General features: G+C 45.7%; 1 protein-coding gene and 1 long non-coding RNA gene across 2 annotated transcripts; one reads left to right on the top strand and one right to left on the bottom strand.

The window, feature by feature from the left end:
- Nucleotides 1–594: 594 nt before the first annotated feature.
- Nucleotides 595–10532, bottom strand: LOC122375660. The gene is made up of 2 exons (XM_043355142.1): nt 8027–10532; nt 595–1648 (listed from the first exon to the last, which is right to left on the bottom strand). Exon 2 carries the CDS (start codon nt 1606–1608, stop codon nt 595–597), a length of 1014 nt encoding a protein of 337 aa, XP_043211077.1. The 5' UTR covers nt 1609–1648; nt 8027–10532.
- A 106-nt stretch (nt 10533–10638) lies between these two features.
- Nucleotides 10639–22469, top strand: LOC122375659. Its single transcript, XR_006255437.1, has 2 exons — nt 10639–11230; nt 22044–22469. It is a non-coding gene; the product is annotated as an uncharacterized LOC122375659 (long non-coding RNA).
- Nucleotides 22470–23389: the final 920 nt, after the last annotated feature.

Below are 23389 nucleotides of genomic sequence, written 5' to 3'. Positions count from 1 at the left end.
GTACCTTTCCTTTTGTTCCTAGCGTCTCCCAAGTGTTCCATAAATCTAGTCCTCACCATGCGTTTAGTTTTACCAATGTATGTATCTCCACACATTTTACATTTAATCTCATACACAACGTTTTTGGTATGGCATCTACCTTTGAGGCCACCCTCACACGTACTGCAAGTCTTACGACACCCCCTGGGACAATCAGGGGGTTGCAGTGCAGACGAGGTCAGTTGATTTGAGAGTGTAGGTCCGCTTTTCCACGCAACTCGAATATCCAAATCTGAGGACTTCACTGCTGCGTTGACTTTACGTGTGAGGGTTTCGTCAATGTAAGGTAGAGATATGTAGGTAATATTGGGAGAAGACTTTTTCTTTTGAGATTGTTTGTTTTTATATCTGATTGCGTTTTGTATGTTACGAATCAGTTTAATCGGATAGCCGCTGGAAATGAATATGTCCGTTATTTTTTGTAGACCCCGGTCCTGTGCTGCTTTATCAGACCCCAAACGAACAGCTCTAAGCGACTGAGAGTGTATGAGGCTCCTTTTGGTCTGCATAGGGTGGCTGGAGTCAAAATGTAATATGATAGGGGCTGCTGATGGCTTAACATAAAGTTCTGTGGTGTATGCTCCTGAGGAAGGGAATTTGTCTTTGTGACGAGAGATCGGTGCGTTCAAAGCTGAATTTTAGACAAGGATGGAAGCTATTAATGAACTGTATGTATTCATCTAAGTTTTGCGAGCCATGGGTCCAAATACCAAAAATATCGTCGATGTATCTAAGGTAAAGTGCAGGTTGTAGTCTATCCGATGCTAGTATGCGTGTTTCTACTGCGTTCATGAAGAGGATAGCCAGGGGAGGGGCTATACGGCTTCCCATAGCTATCCCCTGGGTTTGCTTGTAATATTTTGTACCGAAGCGTACATAGTTGTTTTCCAGACAGTGCTCAAGTAATTTTTTCACATCAGGGATGGTGAGACCATATAAGTTCACCTTTGACGAGTGGGTACGTAGCATAGCTATAGTCGCCTCTATCGCTTCTGCTGTGGGGATGTTACCGTAGAGATTGTTCACGTCTACTGTGAATGCGATGGCACCGGGTGGGAGGCCAGAAGGGAATCGAGTGCTCAGGTGTTGCAAATAGTCATAGGTGTTAGTTAAGTGGGCTGGTACTAGGATCAGAAGCTGGGTGATTATTCTCTCTAGGAACCACGAGAGCTTGTCAACTGGGTCCCCACATGCTGATACTATGGGTCTCATCGGGTTGCCTGGTTTGTGTGTTTTCGGAAGTCCATAAAGTTCTGCCGTGCGTGACTCGTTAGGTTTTAGAGCGTGTATGATTTTGTCGGGTAGTTTACCTGCCAAAGTCTCGGTGATGAGGTCAGAAGTCTCGACGTCTAGTTTTTTGGTTGGATTTTTGTCAATGGGCTGATAATCATTCACTATAGTTTCAGTCTTGTGTACGTACTCTGATTTCTCCAAAAGGACTAATCCCTTGCATTTATCTGAGCGCTTGACGATAAGGTCGTCATCATTCTTTAGGTCTGTGAGTGTAGATCTGTCATGTTTTGTGTGGTTCTGTTTGGTGTTTGATTTGTGGTGAGTATACAGACCCATTACTTTTTGTTTGAGTTTCTTCAGTGCGTGTTCTGTGACAGGGTGGGCTTGAGGTGCTTGTTTCGTGTCCGTGTCACTAAATCGAGGACGAAGCGTAACCTGGGGCTTATGTTGAACTTGACCTGGTGGTCCATGTTGTTTGTTTTTATTTTGTTGCTCGATTTCCTCCTGCCAACGTATAGCAAATGCGCCTCTTTCGAGGCCCACTTCAACGTTGTGTATAGTGTGATTGTTAATGCGTTGTGAGAGGGCAAAACTGGGACCCTTTTCAAGAAGGTTGGTCTCTTTAGAGCTGAGAGGGCGAGTTGTGAGGTTGGTGAACTTTTTAACAGTGGATGCCGGAGCTGGCAGGCCTAGCGCTTGCTCTATCGCCGGGTTTTGTTTGTAGTCGTTATCAACATCACACCTATCGCTAGAGATAGTTCCGTTCGAGGAAGTAGGCATAGGAGGTGCGCTGGTCTGCCTATACTGATTGTCACACCGTGTAGTACTATATCCTATCCTAGTCTGAAGGCCTCTGGATTTCGGGCGCGCTCCACTACCGGAGTGCTCCTGTGTGACGCTACTGGTAACGAGGACAGCTCCCTCAATGGCGTCATGCCAATAACTAGCGCCCTGCATCTCCACTCCTACCCGGTTTTCAACATGTGCGTCAACCCAAATGTCATTATCAACATCTAACTGAGAGGCAATACTCCGTTGATCTCTGCCAGCTGCGGGGGCATCCTCTGACCGATGATCAGAGATGGCATGGTCCACAGCGTCAACGCAATGATACTCAAAGTATGGTACTGTTCCCTCATAACTACTCCCTTGGGCGTCAAACCACACTTCATCATTCAGTTCGTGTGGACCTGTTGTTACCGACACACATCCCTCTTCCTTGACGCTACTGGTCACAGTTTGTAGGTTACCATCGTCTGATTCCCCCTGTGCACTCACCCGCTTCCCAATAGCCATGGCGATGGTAGCCTTACTGCTAATGGTGGTAATATCCTCCGTGACACCAGTGATGGTAGTGGTGTCATCAGTGACGGCGGTGGCGACGTCGGTAGCGATGCTGGCACCAAACAGACCAGTGATGGTGGCACTGAGGTCACCCAGGTAACCAGCGATGGTGGTGCTGAAGTTACCGAGGCATCCAGCGATGGTGTCACAGAAGTCCCCGACGGCAGCAGCAACGGCAGCGACACCGGTGGTAGTGGAGGCGTCACTGAGGTCATCGGCGACGGCGGCACCGAGGTCACCGGCGGCAGTGGCAGCAGCACTGAGTTCATCAGCGGCAGCGGCAGCAACACTGAGGTCACCGGCGACAGCGGCGGCGACACTGAGGTCACCGGTGGTGGCGGCGGAAGCACAGTGGTAACCAGAGCCAACGGCAGCGACACTGAGGTCAGCGGCACTGAGGTTACCATCCTGTCCCACCCTGTCACAGAACACGCACTGAAGAAACTCAAACAAAAAGTAATGGGTCTGTATACTCACCACAAATCAAACACCAAACAGAACCACACAAAACATGACAGATCTACACTCACAGACCTAAAGAATGATGACGACCTTATCGTCAAGCGCTCAGATAAATGCAAGGGATTAGTCCTTTTGGAGAAATCAGAGTACGTACACAAGACTGAAACTATAGTGAATGATTATCAGCCCATTGACAAAAATCCAACCAAAAAACTAGACGTCGAGACTTCTGACCTCATCACCGAGACTTTGGCAGGTAAACTACCCGACAAAATCATACACGCTCTAAAACCTAACGAGTCACGCACGGCAGAACTTTATGGACTTCCGAAAACACACAAACCAGGCAACCCGATGAGACCCATAGTATCAGCATGTGGGGACCCAGTTGACAAGCTCTCGTGGTTCCTAGAGAGAATAATCACCCAGCTTCTGATCCTAGTACCAGCCCACTTAACTAACACCTATGACTATTTGCAACACCTGAGCACTCGATTCCCTTCTGGCCTCCCACCCGGTGCCATCGCATTCACAGTAGACGTGAACAATCTCTACGGTAACATCCCCACAGCAGAAGCGATAGAGGCGACTATAGCTATGCTACGTACCCACTCGTCAAAGGTGAACTTATATGGTCTCACCATCCCTGATGTGAAAAAATTACTTGAGCACTGTCTGGAAAACAACTATGTACGCTTCGGTACAAAATATTACAAGCAAACCCAGGGGATAGCTATGGGAAGCCGTATAGCCCCTCCCCTGGCTATCCTCTTCATGAACGCAGTAGAAACACGCATACTAGCATCGGATAGACTACAACCTGCACTTTACCTTAGATACATCGACGATATTTTTGGTATTTGGACCCATGGCTCGCAAAACTTAGATGAATACATACAGTTCATTAATAGCTTCCATCCTTGTCTAAAATTCAGCTTTGAACGCACCGATCTCTCGTCACAAAGACAAATTCCCTTCCTTGATACACTAATCACTGTAGAACCCTCAGGAGCATACACCACAGAACTTTATGTTAAGCCATCAGCAGCCCCTATCATATTACATTTTGACTCCAGCCACCCTATGCAGACCAAAAGGAGCCTCATACACTCTCAGTCGCTTAGAGCTGTTCGTTTGGGGTCTGATAAAGCAGCACAGGACCGGGGTCTACAAAAAATAACGGACATATTCATTTCCAGCGGCTATCCGATTAAACTGATTCGTAACATACAAAACGCAATCAGATATAAAAACAAACAATCTCAAAAGAAAAAGTCTTCTCCCAATATTACCTACATATCTCTACCTTACATTGACGAAACCCTCACACGTAAAGTCAACGCAGCAGTGAAGTCCTCAGATTTGGATATTCGAGTTGCGTGGAAAAGCGGACCTACACTCTCAAATCAACTGACCTCGTCTGCACTGCAACCCCCTGATTGTCCCAGGGGGTGTCGTAAGACTTGCAGTACGTGTGAGGGTGGCCTCAAAGGTAGATGCCATACCAAAAACGTTGTGTATGAGATTAAATGTAAAATGTGTGGAGATACATACATTGGTAAAACTAAACGCATGGTGAGGACTAGATTTATGGAACACTTGGGAGACGCTAGGAACAAAAGGAAAGGTACTGACCTAGGTGATCATATACTGACAGCACACCCCACAGCACAACCGATGAACACTGACTTCGAAATTTCTATTCTTCATAGATGCAAGGACGAAGCGAACCTTTTAATAACTGAATCAATTGAGATAAGAAACAAAAAACCAGCACTTAACAAAAACACATCATCATGGCGCTTACTCCATCCAGTTCCCTACACATCATCATATGCACATTAGCGCTTGTTCCTTGGCTTGTTCTGTTGGTAGCGTTATATGACACCGATACCTACATAGTAGCAGTAGTTCCTTTCGGGTCTAACAGATGGCTCCAGTAGGCAGCGCCTGTAGATATGCTGTACCGCCGAACACAGATTATGATTGGGTATTATAGGTCATTGTTAGCTGTGATTTAGAATGATGTGTATGTATTAGTGTGCGCGTAGTACGAATTCTGAGATGGAATGATAGCGTAATTCGCTTAGTACGTATTGTGTTGTCGACTGCTAAATAGGTATACGTATTTATTAACAAAGACAAATAATAGCGCGCAGTACGCACTTAGGGGTCGATCTTAAAATTATTATTCGTCTAAATCTCAAGATATCTGTTAATCCTTTCACGATATTTATTGCATGCGCATGATTTGTGTCTGAGCTTGGCCTGCATCTCTGTGTTCTATTTGTTGAATTTACCTATATGTATCCGAAGAAGCCCCGTGGGTGAAACGTAATACAACTATTCTATCAATTTTGATCCTAAATAATGAGCATCTGGCTAATCATCTTCATCATCATATGTAACACAATGCTCAGTACTAGCATCTCCATCCTCAAAAATGTCGAACCAGTTTCTAGCCGACGCGGAGTGCTAATCCAAATGTTAAAGAACTCGGAAAAACAGGCCAAGAATGACGAGAAGATTCAATTCTTAACCGCATGTCGCAAGACGAAGATCACTCCAAATTTCATTGCAAACTGTCTCAAGACGTCCGTGCAAGTCTTGGGAAACACTAAAGGTATGCGCACTGTCCATAATGATTATTTGCGTCGTACTTTGAACGAGGTGATCAAATCCTCGCACAGATACAGAGCCTTTCTTCTCAGAGAACACAAGAGGCTTAGCAATGAGTCTAACGGCCTTGACTTACACCTATGGTGCATGCAACGGAGTGTAGATGTCTACCATGAAGTAAGGGCATCAACCCACACAAGACTCATGAAGAAATTCGCCAACCTCGTTGGACACCAGAACTCTATGCCTGATGACAATAACATACTTGCTTCCGCCGCTGGTCCTGGCCACCTGGACGTCGCTGCCGCTTCCGCCGGTGACCTCAGTGTCGCTGCTGCTGTCGCCGGTGACCTCAGTGCCGCTGACCTTAGTGTCGCTGTCGCTGGCTCTGGTTACCACTGTGCTTCCGCCGCCACCACCGGTAACCTCAGTGTCGCTGCCGCTGCCGCCGGTGGCCTCAGTGTCGCTGCCGCTGCCGCTGATGAACTCAGTGCCGCCGCCACTGCCGCCGGTGACCTCGGTGCCGCCGCCGCCGGTGACCTCAGTGTCGCTGCTGCTGTCGCCGGTGACCTCAGTGTCGCTGCCGCTGCCGCTGATGAACTCAGTACCGCCGCCACTGCCGCCGGTGACCTCGGTGCCGCCGCCGCCTTTGACCTCAGTGTTGCTGCCGCTGCCGCCGGCGACCTCAGTGTCGCTGCCGCTACCGCTGATGAACTCAGTATCGCCGCCACTGCCGCCGGTGACCTCGGTGCCGCCGCCGCCGGTGACCTCAGTGTTGCTGCCGCTGCCGCCGGTGACCTCAGTGTCGCTGCCGCTGCCGCTGATGAACTCAGTGCCGCCGCCACTGCCGCCGGTGCCCTCGGTGCCGCCGCCGCCGGTGACCTCAGTGTCGCTGCTGTTGGCTCTGGTTACCACTGTGCTGCCGCCGGTGACCTCAGTGCCGCCGCCACTGCCGCCGGTGACCTCAGTGTCGCTGCTACTGTCGTCGGTGACCTCAGTGCCGCTGACCTCAGTGTCGCTGCCGTTGGCTCTGGTTACCACTGTGCTTCCGCCGCCACCACCGGTGACCTCAGTGTCGCCGCCGCTGTCGCCGGTGACCTCAGTGTTGCTGCCGCTGCCGCTGATGAACTCAGTGCTGCTGCCACTGCCGCCGGTGACCTCGGTGCCGCCGTCGCCGATGACCTCAGTGACGCCTCCACTACCACCGGTGTCGCTGCCGTTGCTGCTGCCGTCGGGGACTTCTGTGACACCATCGCTGGATGCCTCGGTAACTTCAGCACCACCATCGCTGGTTACCTGGGTGACCTCAGTGCCACCATCACTGGTCTGTTTGGTGCCAGCATCGCTACCGACGTCGCCACCGCCGTCACTGATGACACCACTACCATCACTGGTGTCACGGAGGATATTACCACCATTAGCAGTAAGGCTACCATCGCCATGGCTATTGGGAAGCGGGTGAGTGCACAGGGGGAATCAGACGATGGTAACCTACAAACTGTGACCAGTAGCGTCAAGGAAGAGGGATGTGTGTCGGTAACAACAGGTCCACACGAACTGAATGATGAAGTGTGGTTTGACGCCCAAGGGAGTAGTTATGAGGGAACAGTACCATACTTTGAGTATCATTGCGTTGACGCTGTGGACCATGCCATCTCTGATCATCGGTCAGAGGATGCCCCCGCAGCTGGCAGAGATCAACGGAGTATTGCCTCTCAGTTAGATGTTGATAATGACATTTGGGTTGACGCACATGTTGAAAACCGGGTAGGAGTGGAGATGCAGGGCGCTAGTTATTGGCATGACGCCATTGAGGGAGCTGTCCTCGTTACCAGTAGCGTCACACAGGAGCACTCCGGTAGTGGAGCGCGCCCGAAATCCAGAGGCCTTCAGACTAGGATAGGATATAGTACTACACGGTGTGACAATCAGTATAGGCAGACCAGCGCACCTCCTATGCCTACTTCCTCGAACGGAACTATCTCTAGCGATAGGTGTGATGTTGATAACGACTACAAACAAAACCCGGCGATAGAGCAAGCGCTAGGCCTGCCAGCTCCGGCATCCACTGTTAAAAAGTTCACCAACCTCACAACTCGCCCTCTCAGCTCTAAAGAGACCAACCTTCTTGAAAAGGGTCCCAGTTTTGCCCTCTCACAACGCATTAACAATCACACTATACACAACGTTGAAGTGGGCCTCGAAAGAGGCGCATTTGCTATACGTTGGCAGGAGGAAATCGAGCAACAAAATAAAAACAAACAACATGGACCACCAGGTCAAGTTCAACATAAGCCCCAGGTTACGCTTCGTCCTCGATTTAGTGACACGGACACGAAACAAGCACCTCAAGCCCACCCTGTCACAGAACACGCACTGAAGAAACTCAAACAAAAAGTAATGGGTCTGTATACTCACCACAAATCAAACACCAAACAGAACCACACAAAACATGACAGATCTACACTCACAGACCTAAAGAATGATGACGACCTTATCGTCAAGCGCTCAGATAAATGCAAGGGATTAGTCCTTTTGGAGAAATCAGAGTACGTACACAAGACTGAAACTATAGTGAATGATTATCAGCCCATTGACAAAAATCCAACCAAAAAACTAGACGTCGAGACTTCTGACCTCATCACCGAGACTTTGGCAGGTAAACTACCCGACAAAATCATACACGCTCTAAAACCTAACGAGTCACGCACGGCAGAACTTTATGGACTTCCGAAAACACACAAACCAGGCAACCCGATGAGACCCATAGTATCAGCATGTGGGGACCCAGTTGACAAGCTCTCGTGGTTCCTAGAGAGAATAATCACCCAGCTTCTGATCCTAGTACCAGCCCACTTAACTAACACCTATGACTATTTGCAACACCTGAGCACTCGATTCCCTTCTGGCCTCCCACCCGGTGCCATCGCATTCACAGTAGACGTGAACAATCTCTACGGTAACATCCCCACAGCAGAAGCGATAGAGGCGACTATAGCTATGCTACGTACCCACTCGTCAAAGGTGAACTTATATGGTCTCACCATCCCTGATGTGAAAAAATTACTTGAGCACTGTCTGGAAAACAACTATGTACGCTTCGGTACAAAATATTACAAGCAAACCCAGGGGATAGCTATGGGAAGCCGTATAGCCCCTCCCCTGGCTATCCTCTTCATGAACGCAGTAGAAACACGCATACTAGCATCGGATAGACTACAACCTGCACTTTACCTTAGATACATCGACGATATTTTTGGTATTTGGACCCATGGCTCGCAAAACTTAGATGAATACATACAGTTCATTAATAGCTTCCATCCTTGTCTAAAATTCAGCTTTGAACGCACCGATCTCTCGTCACAAAGACAAATTCCCTTCCTTGATACACTAATCACTGTAGAACCCTCAGGAGCATACACCACAGAACTTTATGTTAAGCCATCAGCAGCCCCTATCATATTACATTTTGACTCCAGCCACCCTATGCAGACCAAAAGGAGCCTCATACACTCTCAGTCGCTTAGAGCTGTTCGTTTGGGGTCTGATAAAGCAGCACAGGACCGGGGTCTACAAAAAATAACGGACATATTCATTTCCAGCGGCTATCCGATTAAACTGATTCGTAACATACAAAACGCAATCAGATATAAAAACAAACAATCTCAAAAGAAAAAGTCTTCTCCCAATATTACCTACATATCTCTACCTTACATTGACGAAACCCTCACACGTAAAGTCAACGCAGCAGTGAAGTCCTCAGATTTGGATATTCGAGTTGCGTGGAAAAGCGGACCTACACTCTCAAATCAACTGACCTCGTCTGCACTGCAACCCCCTGATTGTCCCAGGGGGTGTCGTAAGACTTGCAGTACGTGTGAGGGTGGCCTCAAAGGTAGATGCCATACCAAAAACGTTGTGTATGAGATTAAATGTAAAATGTGTGGAGATACATACATTGGTAAAACTAAACGCATGGTGAGGACTAGATTTATGGAACACTTGGGAGACGCTAGGAACAAAAGGAAAGGTACTGACCTAGGTGATCATATACTGACAGCACACCCCACAGCACAACCGATGAACACTGACTTCGAAATTTCTATTCTTCATAGATGCAAGGACGAAGCGAACCTTTTAATAACTGAATCAATTGAGATAAGAAACAAAAAACCAGCACTTAACAAAAACACATCATCATGGCGCTTACTCCATCCAGTTCCCTACACATCATCATATGCACATTAGCGCTTGTTCCTTGGCTTGTTCTGTTGGTAGCGTTATATGACACCGATACCTACATAGTAGCAGTAGTTCCTTTCGGGTCTAACAGATGGCTCCAGTAGGCAGCGCCTGTAGATATGCTGTACCGCCGAACACAGATTATGATTGGGTATTATAGGTCATTGTTAGCTGTGATTTAGAATGATGTGTATGTATTAGTGTGCGCGTAGTACGAATTCTGAGATGGAATGATAGCGTAATTCGCTTAGTACGTATTGTGTTGTCGACTGCTAAATAGGTATACGTATTTATTAACAAAGACAAATAATAGCGCGCAGTACGCACTTAGGGGTCGATCTTAAAATTATTATTCGTCTAAATCTCAAGATATCTGTTAATCCTTTCACGATATTTATTGCATGCGCATGATTTGTGTCTGAGCTTGGCCTGCATCTCTGTGTTCTATTTGTTGAATTTACCTATATGTATCCGAAGAAGCCCCGTGGGTGAAACGTAATACAACTATTCTATCAATTTTGATCCTAAATAATGAGCATCTGGCTAATCATCTTCATCATCATATGTAACACAATGCTCAGTACTAGCATCTCCATCCTCAGAAACATGTAAACCTCGTTATTGGTTGTCATTTCTACGTGCTATTAGTAAACGTGCGCACCGCCTCAGGCGATCACGTTCCATCGCGCGCCAAGCGCGCCAAGATTTGGGAGACGGCCTTGGTCACGGTATATGCCTTGGTTTTGTGTACCGTGGTCGGGACGACGGTGAAAACAGGGCGCCTGGGGCGATTTGATCAAGGTTCGTGAAATTTACACGTGACGTTTGGCATACAGAAGGCCCATTGAGGGGGAGAAGTTCCAAATGTCACGTGACTAATATGCCCCCCGGCGCCCTGTTTTCACCGGCGTCCCGTGGTCGCCGTGTGGTCCGTGGTGGTGTTTCCATTTCGATATTGTGTTCATTCTACTTACATGGAGGAGTTTCCTTTCTCGCTGTGTGATATCTATGAATATGCTGGAAAAAATGTTGATCTCTTGAGAGAAGGAGAGGCGGTGATGAATGCCCAACATTTACTAGCAGTTGGGATATGGGAGAGAACTTCTCAGAAACTGACTGTAAAAGCTTTTTGTATTCTGTCCGAAGAGCAAATTGAGGAGAAACCCTGTGAGATTCTGCTCGACATGACCAAGGACAAGGAAGGTTTTTCTGTTAAATGCTCTTGCAATGAAGAAAGTGATTTGCATGGGAAGTGCAAGCACTGTGCTGCTGTCATCATCCATGTTTACAAGTAAGTCAAAGTGCTAAAGCCCTTGTCCAGTATTCCAGTCGGGGAAACTATGGTAAAATCTGCTATTTTTAGCAGTCTGCTATTTTTAACAGAAATCTGCCAAAAATGGGTACGCATGTGACGTCACCGTACCCAATTATAGCAGATTTGGGTACAGCCCCATACAAAAGCAGATCTGCACCCTAATTGAAGCAAATGTGCATCAAATGCCTGGCAGGTTCATGATGAGAATAGTGCTGAGAATGTCCTCTGATATTTTTGTTCAGATCCGACTATTTTTAAATAATGAATTTGAAAATAGTCGGATCTGAACAAAAATATCAGAGGACATTCTCAGCACTATTCTCATCATGAACCTGCCAGGCATTTGATGCGCATTTGCTTCAATTAGGGTGCAGATCTGCTTTTGTATGGGGCTGCACCCAAATCTGCTATAATTGGGTACGATGACGTCACATGCGTACCCATTTTTGGCAGATTTCTGTTAAAAATAGCAGACTGCTAAAAATAGCAGATTTTACCATAGTTTCCCCGACTGATTCCCTACACAGTACCTACACTGTATAATTATTACAACAGGTCAGATATTTTCTCCAAGGGGAGGTCCAGAATGCTGGACATTACCGTCATTCGGGGTGACTTAGATCGTCGGGGTGACTATGATAATGCCCCGGGTGACTATGATAGCCCACAGGAAAACCACAGAAACACAGGAAAAGGGGGCAAAGGATCTCTGCTCTTGCAGGGATGGCAGTACAGGCACAGCACCTCAAGCCATCAGGGTCTGGGACACAAGAAAAGGACAAAGCAAGGGACAAAACCAAAGAAGCGAAGCTTCGCTGAGCAAGACAAAGAAAATGAGTCAGCAGAGGAGCCAGACTCAGGGGAGGAGGAAAAGTGTAGTATCTGTGAGAGGTGGAACCCCCCTGGAGCCACAGGGGACAAGAACATCAAGTGGGAAGGGTGTGAAAACTGCCAGAAATGGTACCATGTGTCATGCATTCAAAGTGAAATGAACGATGCTACCGCAGTCGTGGAAGAGTACTGTGATTGTACCTGGTGAGAAGGAAAACCACACAAGACGTGAAGATGTGACCATTTGTGACATGTTTGGCTCCTTGCCAGTTGTGCTTGCCCACAAAAGTTACAGTTTGACATTTTTAAAGTGTTATTTTTAAGTGTTTTGTGACCACATGCATCCGAAAGTGGGTGAATTGTGATCACTTTATGTTTTGAAGAAAAAAGACATCAAGTTTGCATTGGTGCAAAATACTTTTTTTAAAACAAACAGACCTATCATAGACACCCCCATTGCTGTGCTTGTTTGACCAGTCAACTCATTTACAATGCAAATAATGAGGGGTATCATAGTCACCCCGACCTTGGTGTGACAATGATAATTTTTTAACCAAAAAAATAAAATATAAGGGAGTGATTTTAAATATTCAGATATACACCATCATGCACAGAATTCCCCATTTGGTATCTTAGAACAAACCCTGGTTCAAAATATCTTTTCAGATCTCCCCTGCATTGAAGAAAATAGCAAAAGTTTTACAAAGTCACCCCGAATGACGGTATTTCCTGAAATGCGTATTAGCCTGAGGTCACCGTAAAACTTCAACCTTGAACCTACCCACTTTACTTGCCTGTGGAATAAAGATTTCTTATAATATTCTATAAGTCTAGCTTAGCTTTGACCTTTGGTGGATCCAGGGTCCGAGCGCAGGGGCATGCCAGGTCACGGAGCCAAACCTAGGTTACCCCCAAATCCTCTTTTCTCATCAGGTTTAGGCCACTTATTTTCGCAACAGCCCTGATACCAGACTGGAAAACATCCTTACATTGTGCCGGCCGCCCTTGAGACTCTTGCTCCGAAATTCAGCCCAAATGATTTTGCACTGAAATTTCTGCATGATTTGGTTTGAAAATTTGGACATGCCTATTTCTGCCAAAATTTAGCCAATTTGTGTGAAGCACATGTGCACATCTACTGATCAAGGCTGCATCAATCAGATAGTGTTCCAGGGCATTGGACGCTTTCCAACGTTTGAGTGTCCGAAAGTTTTTTTTTTCCTCGGAAACCCAATAGGTATTTCAATAAGCGCAGCACACTGTAGCGTTGCCGTAAAACAAGACCGGAGCCGGAAGTTCCGGGGCCACGAAAATCGGCGGAGAGGTGTGTTCGAGGCTGGCGGGAGCCAGCGAGGACCAGGCAGCGTAGCAGCACGTGCTCCGGCTCATCAACCTCTTCTTCGCGTCCGCACACGGCTTGTCTGGGCACCGCTGGCATGCCGCAGAGGGAAGACGTTCGATTCGGTGCACGTACTGGAGCGCCCCAGTGGCCCGCCCTCATCTGGTGCACCGAAACGGCGTCCCCTCGGTCCTCTCCGGGTAGGTAAAGGCCTACCTAGGTACCTACTTAACTACCTAGGCCCTTGGCGATGCCAGAAAATGTTCATCTAGTGCAAACGTCTAGATTTGCACTAGATGGTCTCAGGGCCCTCTGACATCAGCGGGGGCCCTCTTACGCTAGCTCAGGGCCCTTTGATGCCCTTTAAGGCCTTCTGAAGTCCGTTTGACGCCAGCCTTTGAGGCCTTCTCTAAAGTTTGAGACTTTTTGAGGGTAGCTTGACGCCAGCTGAGGACCGTTGAACTCCAGCTGAGTACCGTTTGAGGCCTTCTGATGGCCATTTGACGCCAGCTGAGGGCCCTCTGACACCAGCTGAGGGCCCTCTGACACCAGTTGGGGGCCCTGTGACACCAGCTAAGGACCCTTTAAGGCCTTCGGATTGCCGTTTGACGCGAGCTCAGGGCCCTCTGTTATCAGCTGGAGGCCCTCTGACGCCAGCTCAGGGCTCTTTGACGCCCTTTAAGGCCTTCTGAGGTCCATTTGACGTTAGCTGAGGGACCTTTGGGGCCATCTGAGGGCCCTTTTGACACCAGATGAAGGCCATTTGACGCTGAGGGCCCTTCGAGACCATCTGAGGACCCTGTGACGCCATCTGAGGGCCCTTTGAGGCCTTTTGAGGCCCATTGAAATTTCACCGCAATCACCCTGGCTGCGCTGCTGGGCATTTTATGGAGTCTCTGGGCTTCGTATGGGCCTGCTGGGGTACGAGATACGGGATACGAGTATTTTCAATCATTATTTCAGCTCATTTTTTACACGGTCTTGGGCAGTCAAGGATTATGGGCCCATCTCATCTGGGCCTCAAATCCCTCGAGTTGGGCCCCCTAACTCGAATGGGGATGGGAGCCCGGGCCCGTGTGCCTCCCCCCGCCCTTGAACAGAACTACCAGAAACATCGCCATCGAACTTCGTGAAGAATCGAGCGCCGCACTCGATAGATGCTACGGCGTCGTGTGTGCCTCGAATAGGATGTGTCTGCCTCTTCACGAGCTTGTTCAGCTTCGTAAAGTCTATATACAGTCAGTCTGCAGTTGCACCTCGAGACTGAGACATCTGTCAACCTCTTGAGAACCGAAACGAGTGGGTGACACTACTCAGTCGAGTGGTGGACAGGCTTGATGATGCCCTTCTGCTGCAGGTCGTCGAGCTGCTTCTTAACCACTGCCGCTCGTACATTGTATCGGGCGGACCGCAGGACGCTACTTTGATATCGGTTAATCGTCCGATCGAAACTGGATTATGCGTGCTTTGTTGACGACTCCGCTAGCGAATCTGCAGTAGGAAGGTTCTTGACTCCGTGCACCATGCGGCGCTCCGTGTCGCCACCGGTGCATTCCGTACGTCGCCCAAGAGCAGCATCCTAGCCGAGGCACACGAACCGTCACCATCTCTTCGCCTTCAGATGCTGGGGATGAGGTACGCACTGAAACTCCGCCAGTTCCCAGGACATCCGACGTATCCGTACGTCTTTTCCCCTGGTTTTAATCGACTTGACAGAGTAGGACGATCGGTCTCCTTCGGAGTTCGCATGAAAGAGCTCTTTTCCACTGCCGATATAGGCTTCCGTGGCGTGCGACGTATGTACAGTCTGTCTTAAAAGAACCGCGCAAAGTGACGGTGGATCCATCAAGCCTGACCGAGGAAGGGCCTGCTATAATTTGAAAGTCACCGAACCAATTGACCTTGGGTAAGGGACAGACATGTGCTTGGATCCGGAAAAATGGATCTGAGATCCGATCCCATGGATCCCGATCCGAGATCCATTCAGATCATAGATCCAACCCCTCAATTTTGTCGAGAGATCTACTGGGATCATAGATCTGACCCTTCAATTTTGTCGCTAGATCCACTCGGATCATAGATCTGGCTCCCCAATTTTGTCGTGAGATCCGTTGGGATCATAGCTCATACATAGGTGCTCAAAATGTTAACAACTTTCTTTCATAAGAAGTTATGAATACCAAAGTATGGTTAGAAACAAACAATCTTATACAAAGACCATATTAGTAAAGGCATCCAGTTACATTATACAGAATACAAAATAAAGGAGGCTCATGACGGTCACAACTTGAGAGAATTGAGTGACATGAAGATTGTTCACAGTTCACATACCAACAGAAAAGTTTGCATTAACAATTAACATAGAGGTAAGTCAAAGTAATGACTAATGAACAATACATAACTAGGTACCTACCACATCACAATTCATGTTAGAATCTACATAATGATATTGATAAGACAATCTCATTGATCTTGCATTAGACAACCATGAGGCTTTCCAGTTTCCAGCTACCACAATTGATTGATAAACAATAAAAGATGATACTGACACATGTGGCTTGGTTAGGCAAAGGTATTTCAATCTATTGAAAGAAATACTTGATAAAATAAACTGAGATATAAACAAAAGTATAAAAATATTCAACAGCCTGCGGAAGCGATGGGAAGCGAAATATCAATTGTAATGGCCTCGGATATTTACCGTAAAATGATTATTCAGTATCTAAATTGAACTCGTGACGTCATTTCAAATAACAAATGAGCTAGGCGTTCTACCTTCGAGTATAATGAAAATAAATAAAAAATCAAACTGGAAATTCAAAAGTCTGGAGCTTTTTTTTAAAGAATGTTCATTTTTTCTGCCTCACATGATTTTACAATACGATTGTTTGTGAATATCATCTTTGTAGCGTTGAATTTAATGACGTAAACGTAAGCTGAAACGGTATTATGTGGCCCTGAGCGGTGTGCGCCTTGCATCTTAATTTTATTCACTTTTCAAAAGAATAACAATATCTTACGTCATTAGTTTAGAGGGCCTATTACGGGGAATCTTTTGGAATCATTACGGTCTTGGTCAAATTAAGATTTTTCATTGGTCAAACGATAATGACGTAATAAAACCATATTACCAAAACGTGAGCTGTGAATTTCGTTTGTCTTTTTTTGGGAGGCTCTCTCATAACAAAAGCACAGCATGGCACCACACGTGGCAGCTGGCAGGATGCCAAAAGTGGCCAAAAGTAGGTAATCTGAAGAAGTTGATGCCATTTTTGAACTTGTAATTTTATTAGGAAAGTATTAGAGGTTGGTTGCTATTCTTACTAAATCGAAATTGTGTTGCACATACTAATAGCTCATATGAACATTCTGGATTGGGATTTCATACCTGGCAGAAGTGGATTGCTGGATTATTTTTAACAAAACTGACCTATTTGGCTTCCAGGTTTGATTTCCTAACATCTGTCCATAGGCGGCAGAACAGGGGGGGGGGGGGGGTGGCACCAGGGTACAGTGCCCCCCATAGAGTTTGGCATTTTAGCATTAGCCCTACTGGCGTTGCAGAAAGAATGGGACCAAAATGAAAATCTGCAGTGCCCTGCTGCCACTGCATCTGTCTGTACTGTTTGTTCTTTGAATTAAAGTGGCTGTAGCTTGTTGATAAGATTGTCATCAGTGCTGTCATGAAAAAGTTACAATTGGTCACAAAAAGTAGCAATATGCATGTTCTTGGTTTATTTTAAATGTAGTACAAATGTTGTTTATTTAAATTCAAATTTAATGATGATACCTAATGATCACAAGTGGTCTTAACCAATAACCATGTCCACAAGTGATAATTCTCAATTGTATTGCACTGTAAGGTGTACAATTATGTAGGATAAGGGTTTCATTGGCTACATGTTGTCGTGAGATCCATACAGATCATAGGTCCTCCACAAATTTTAGCCCGCTGGATCCACAGAGATCATAGATCCGACCCCTAAATTTTGTCGAGAGATCCATTCAGATCATAGATCCAACCCCTGAATTTTGTCGAGAGATCCACTCGGATCATAGATCCAACCCCTCTATTTTGTCGAGAGATCCACTGAGATCATAGATCCAGCTCTCGGATCCAAGCACATGTCTGGTAAGGGACGAGGATGTTCATTTCATTGCTTCGGTGACTCAAATCTAGCAGTCCTTCATCGGTCAGGCTTGATGGATCCACCGTCACTTTGCGCGGTACTTTTAAGACAGAATGTACGTGGGTACGGCCCTCCAGCAAAAGAGTGGTTGGTTAGCCTATGTGCTTTTGGTGTAATAACTTTGAATGACAGAGACACTCCTGTAAAATGACTCAATAGAAATGAGAAGAGGGTTCGTGCACACACTTCGGCAATGATTTTCAACAGCCATTAGACGTATTCATCAGTGCAGATCGCTTATTGTGATGTTGGCAACCAACCACTAAATATCTGGAGGGCCGTACGTCATCCCCGCCATGGAAATACGCCCAAGCGCAAGCTGACCTCGTTGACCAACGAGCACGGGTGTTGGAACACATTGCCTCATGTGACGGTTTCATCTCGGTGTTTACGGCTCGAAAACGGAGAACAGTGTAGATTGTGCGTTCGTGGCCGGTGATGACACGCACACATTTTGGTTGCTTTCTTCCGCCTCTGTTTTCTCATCCGAGCTCGTCGCAATCGAGAAGGCTTTGCTGTTATATCTAGGTATCTGACAGCTTTTCTTATCTCATTTTATCGGACTCTCTCAGCAGCCTGCTAACTTAACGGGGTTTTAATCTATATTCTTATTCTAGACAACCCGATAGTCCAAGACATTTTATTTCGACTTACTTCGGTGGAGCAGTCAGGCAAAGTTATTCAGTTTTGCTGGATTCCGAGCCATGTGGGCGTAACTGGCGATGGGCTTGCCGACACGGCCGTGAGACGCGCGGCGACAGCGACCGCGTTTAGAGCGATCTTTAGAATAGCGACACATGTTTAAGCGATTGTTTGAAACGGCGATTCGTATTAGAGCGACTTCAGAGGAACAACGACTATTCTAGGCTATTCGTGATTGGAGAAGTAAAACACAATGTCTTGCGAAGTAGGTACCTACATTTTTTATGCAAAATGCACTTGTTTCGCATTATTATTTACTACAAAATCTTAGTTTGGAGTCGCTATCGAAGTATATTTCGTAACATACTTACAGGTTCGTTTCAACTCAGTTGTATGGGCGCAAAATCCCCAGCAGTCGCCCTAAAGCTCCAATAAACAAACAACTCAGTTGTACATTCGTTTCGATGATGGTAAGTGATTTTTCGTTGACGTCGTTGATTTTTAAGTACAAATTATTTGCCAGCTTTCCCCGGTTGCGCCGGGATATCTGAGAGTTTCATATGATGTCCTGTTTTGCGAAACGAGTGCATTTTTCAAAGTATACTTCCCAAGAAATTGTCTTTTTTTTTTGCTTGTCCAATCCCCATTAGCCTAGAATAGTCGCTGTTCCTCTGAAGTCGCTTTGTTACGGATCGCCGAAGCATATTTCGTAACATAATTACAGGTTCGTTTCAACTCAGTTGTATGGGCGCCAAAATGAACCCAGCAGTCGGCGCGCCCTAGAGCTCCAATAAACAAACAACTCAGTTGTACACCGTAAACGGAGGTGACTTTGCCTCGCCGGGTGACTTTGCCATGCTTCTCGAAAAATGCTTTAGGGAGATCTCCCATGATATTTAACGAGGAATGTAGTAATGTTTTATGCACAAATGAAAGGTAATTGATGGGCCTCCCAATATAACTAACACTGATAGGTAAGTTACCACTAAATACCTAACTGGGCTCCATTTTATTGGAGTCATTGAAATGGTCAAATTTGAAGAGTTCCAAACTTTTTATTATCTAAACATGTCTTAGACCACCTGCGATGCTGAAGCTTGGTATGGTTAATTATGACAAGGCTGTTAAGTTAGCATATCCAACAAAACTGGCATTTGTCACTTCATTTAGCTAAAATTTTTGGTGGCGATTTTTCCAAGTGAATTGCAGGCCACATGGGGTGACTTTGCCACCATGTTATTTATGCAAAAATTGAATACTTATCCGATGCAATTCAAAATAATTTTTAATGTAGCATCATTTTGACCTCCAAACTGGTTTTTAAAAAAGTGAGAGTTTATACGTTTATAATTAGCACAGGAATGCACAGTGGGAGTATAGAAAGGCAAAAATTACCAAACTCAAAAAATGGATGAAGCTGGGCCCAACTTTTCAGCACAGTTATGATCATCTACAACTCCTGAGTTTGCCAGTAAGACTAGCTGAAGAAATCGGTATCATTTTATAGATCGAAACGCTGATAATAAGGGTGCCGGTAAGTTGCCGCAAGAACGTCTCCTTTCTGTTCCTCTGAATACCGCTGAAAGAAAGCGGCAAGGTCCTAGAGTACCGGTATAATCATAGTTCTGCTTATTTATCTATTCTGAATCATTTTTCAGTTTCTATTTACTATCAATGTCAATAATTTTCAACAACTATAATGTATTATTAAAGTAATGTATCTCTCCTTTTTTGTACATCATTTAAGAGCAAAAAACTTTGAATTGCTTCATTTTTTCCTATTAAACAATTAAAGATGGTTGCCCTCCCCCATACAATGGAACAAAAATGCTTAAAAATTATTTGCAAGCGTTAAAAACCATTTTTTGAATTAGTGGCAAAGTCACCCCTTTTTCAGTTTAACTTTGCCACGACTCATTTTCTTAAAAAATTATATTTTTAGGCAAGATATAAATACGATAATAGCAAAACCAAAAGAGCTAATCTTCATCCGTGTTTTGAACATAGAGTCATCTCAAGAAGTTAAGAAGTGTAAAGAATGCAAGCGTCTCAAGTTGAAAACATGGCAAAGTCACCCCCGTTTACGGCATTCGTTTCGATGATGGTAATTGGTAAGTGATTTTTCGTTGACATCGTTGATTTTTAAGTACAAATTATTTGCCAAGTTTCCCCGATTGCGCCGTGATATCCGAGAGTTTCATATGATGCATCCTGTTCCGCGAAACGAGTGCATTTTTCATAAAAGTATTCTTCGCAAGAATTTGCCATTTTTTGCTTTTCCATTCCCCATTAGCCTAGAATAGTAGCTGTTCCTCTGAAGTCGTTTTGTTACGGATCGCCGTTTTGGATAATCGCTCAAGCGTGTGGGTCGCTGTTCTAGCGGTGGCTCGAAATGCGGTCGCTGTTTTGAGTGAGTCGCTGTTTTTCTGTCGCTGTTCTAGAATCGCTGTTGTCCGAGTCGTTGTTTGACACGCACACCCCGCTATCCGATAGGTACCTACTGAGTACTGGGTGACGAGTCACCATGGGTTTTATCCTTCATTTTTTCCCTTTATCCGTTCAGTTAAATCCCAAGTGATTTACTCGACCGGACCGGACCCCAATCTATCTAGTCCTCTAGTCGTTACGTCTAATCAGTTGACTATCACTACACACTTTCGTTATTGTAACTTAAATTGTCCTGCCTTTAGGCTTTTCGTCTTTTTGCTTAGTCGGTTCTCTCTTCTGGCACACTTGTTTTTGTGAGGGTAACGTTATGGACGCAAAATGACCTTTGCTGTTGATGCGCCCTAAAGCCCCAATAAACAAACAAAAAAGTTTCAGCGCAATGGACCCAGTAATTGCCGAGTTACATATTGTAATTGCTACAAAACTGACACGTCTTCGTTTTCCACGTGGGACGTGCGTTAGGGGTCACCCACATGCATCGGGAATAGTCCAATACTTGGAAGAAGGGATGAGGCTCTCGTACAAAAAAGACCGCAAGTGAATTGGTCCATTGGTTGCGGAGATACAAGCCTTGCAAAACTTACCCATTGCATCGGCCGGTCGGCGTCCGGACGCCCACACTAATAGATTTCTGTCATTCTACGAAGAGCTCACCTCGCTCGCTTCCTCCGCTCGCTGGTTACCACGGACATCTTTGCAACATGCTATAAGTAAATGCAAATTAGTTCTCATATGCCCAAATTAATGCCAAGTTTGAAACTGGCTAAAAATATATCACGTGATCTTCGCGTGATCTTTGCGCCCATCAATGGGAGAAACGTTTTTTTTTTTTACGTGTTGACTCGTTTTTTTATCACAAATGTCTGGAAAGTAGAAACGCACCATAATGTGCTTGACATGCTTTCGTTTCATTATATTTTTTTAGGGTGATCGAGTGGTGTGAAGTTGAAAGAACAAGGGTACCTAAAGCGTCATCGCTATGCTTGCTTTTTTACGCGAGCTGTTCTTGAAAATGAATGAAAACCGAAAAACTTCTTACTTAAAGCGCGAAAGTGAACACTGATGAATGCCTCATTATATCCACTCGCTCGCTTCATTAGCTAGCGTTCATAAGACTTTGACGTTCTATTTCGAAGACGTTCTCTTTCACTTTTGGATGTTTGTTGCATATTTGAATAATTGATGTTTTATTTCAATTGCTATACCTAAAGTTGATGTCAATTGCTGCCGTTCTATTACGTCATTTTAAATATTTCACCTTAAGTAGCTGTCAAAAATGTGACTTTCTTTCGTGTCTTCATTTCTCCCATTTCACATGCATTGTTTGGATTTGTTTCAGGCATCCTCCGTCGACACTGATGGAGCTCGACTCGGCATTTGACTCTCCAGACTGGGGGAACGTGAAAGACTGGTACAAGGGATGTCCGATATCCGACCTCTGCTGCGTGCCAAAGGTTCCGGAGCCGCAACCCCTGACCCAGGCAGAAAAGGACGACTTTTTGAAAAGTATGATGGAAGCGTGCCCGGATTCGGTCCTAGCCATGCAACTTCGCGCAGGGGGGAGGTTTTCGTCACCGAAAACGAAGGGACGTGCAAGGCAACCCAAGAAAAGGCGCGCAGAAGATTTGAATGGTGGCAGTGAGTAGCGTGGCTGCCGCTGGCAAGTGGCTATGCCTAGTGGTCAATGTCTTTCGTATAACGTTCCACCGTTAAATGTCTCGCAAAGTGTCCTCTTTTTCTTAAATAAAATGACAAACTGAATCAAGTGATCATTTTCCGATTGGTCAAAGTGACGTTCAAGCACTAAGCGCTTTGGACTTTGGAGAGAGAACTGATTTATTGGTTTCTCATCATATATGGGTGTCCGTCAAAATTCGTGGAGATATGCTGTCCCACGATTTCAATAATGTCTCACGTCAATAAATGAGCTTATTTCAGCGTAACAAGATTTGGACATTTGATTGAAGAAAAAAATCATTGAAAAGGCAACAGCAAAGTGGCAAAAAAAATTGGACATCTTTCCAAAACCGTGCTTTCGTGTGCCTATGTATTTTAGCTTGTCCCACAACCTGCGAAAAAAATCTACAGAGCTGCTGTGTAGTTATTTTTAGAGATAATTGAGCGCGAGGGAGCGTTGTGAATAGCAAAAACATTGAAATTTCTCTTCATGGTTCTTATTTTTTGGGTATACAATGTAGCAAAACTGCACAACGCAAAAACGTCTGTCCCACGGTTTTTGGCAAACTTTTTTTCTGGGTCACGTTTGTTTCTGGGTCACGGTACTTAGCTCCTCATTCAAAGCATTACGGACCGGGTAAGCAGGGTCTGCAGACTTGCATATGGTCTTATCCCGCGAAGGCGCAGAGAGCGGGGGCGGAAACTGAAAACTGTCAGTTGGGCTGGGCGAACCCAGGGGAAATCATCTCCTGCGTGCCATAAGATTTCTTTATTCTTGGTCACACGCCCTTGTGGTTTGTGGCTGGTAAGTGTCGAAAAGAATCACAGTGTCGTGTTGCTGCGTGCTCAGGTACTCCAGATAAGATGTACTTGGAGATTAGTATTCGATAACAAACTTGCCATATTCGGAAAACTGTAAAGCCCATTCCCCTGGGTCACGCATTTTTTTCTTCTGGGTCACGAATTTTAGCGTGACCCAGGAAAAAAATTGTGACCCAGAAGAGAAAT

Source organism: Amphibalanus amphitrite, unplaced genomic scaffold, assembly GCF_019059575.1.
Source record: "Amphibalanus amphitrite isolate SeventyFive unplaced genomic scaffold, NRLGWU_Aamphi_draft 001889F_arrow, whole genome shotgun sequence".
Taxonomy (NCBI): domain Eukaryota; kingdom Metazoa; phylum Arthropoda; class Thecostraca; order Balanomorpha; family Balanidae; genus Amphibalanus; species Amphibalanus amphitrite.
Note: the sequence above shows the minus strand (reverse complement) of the source record. Positions and strands in the feature narration are given on the sequence as shown.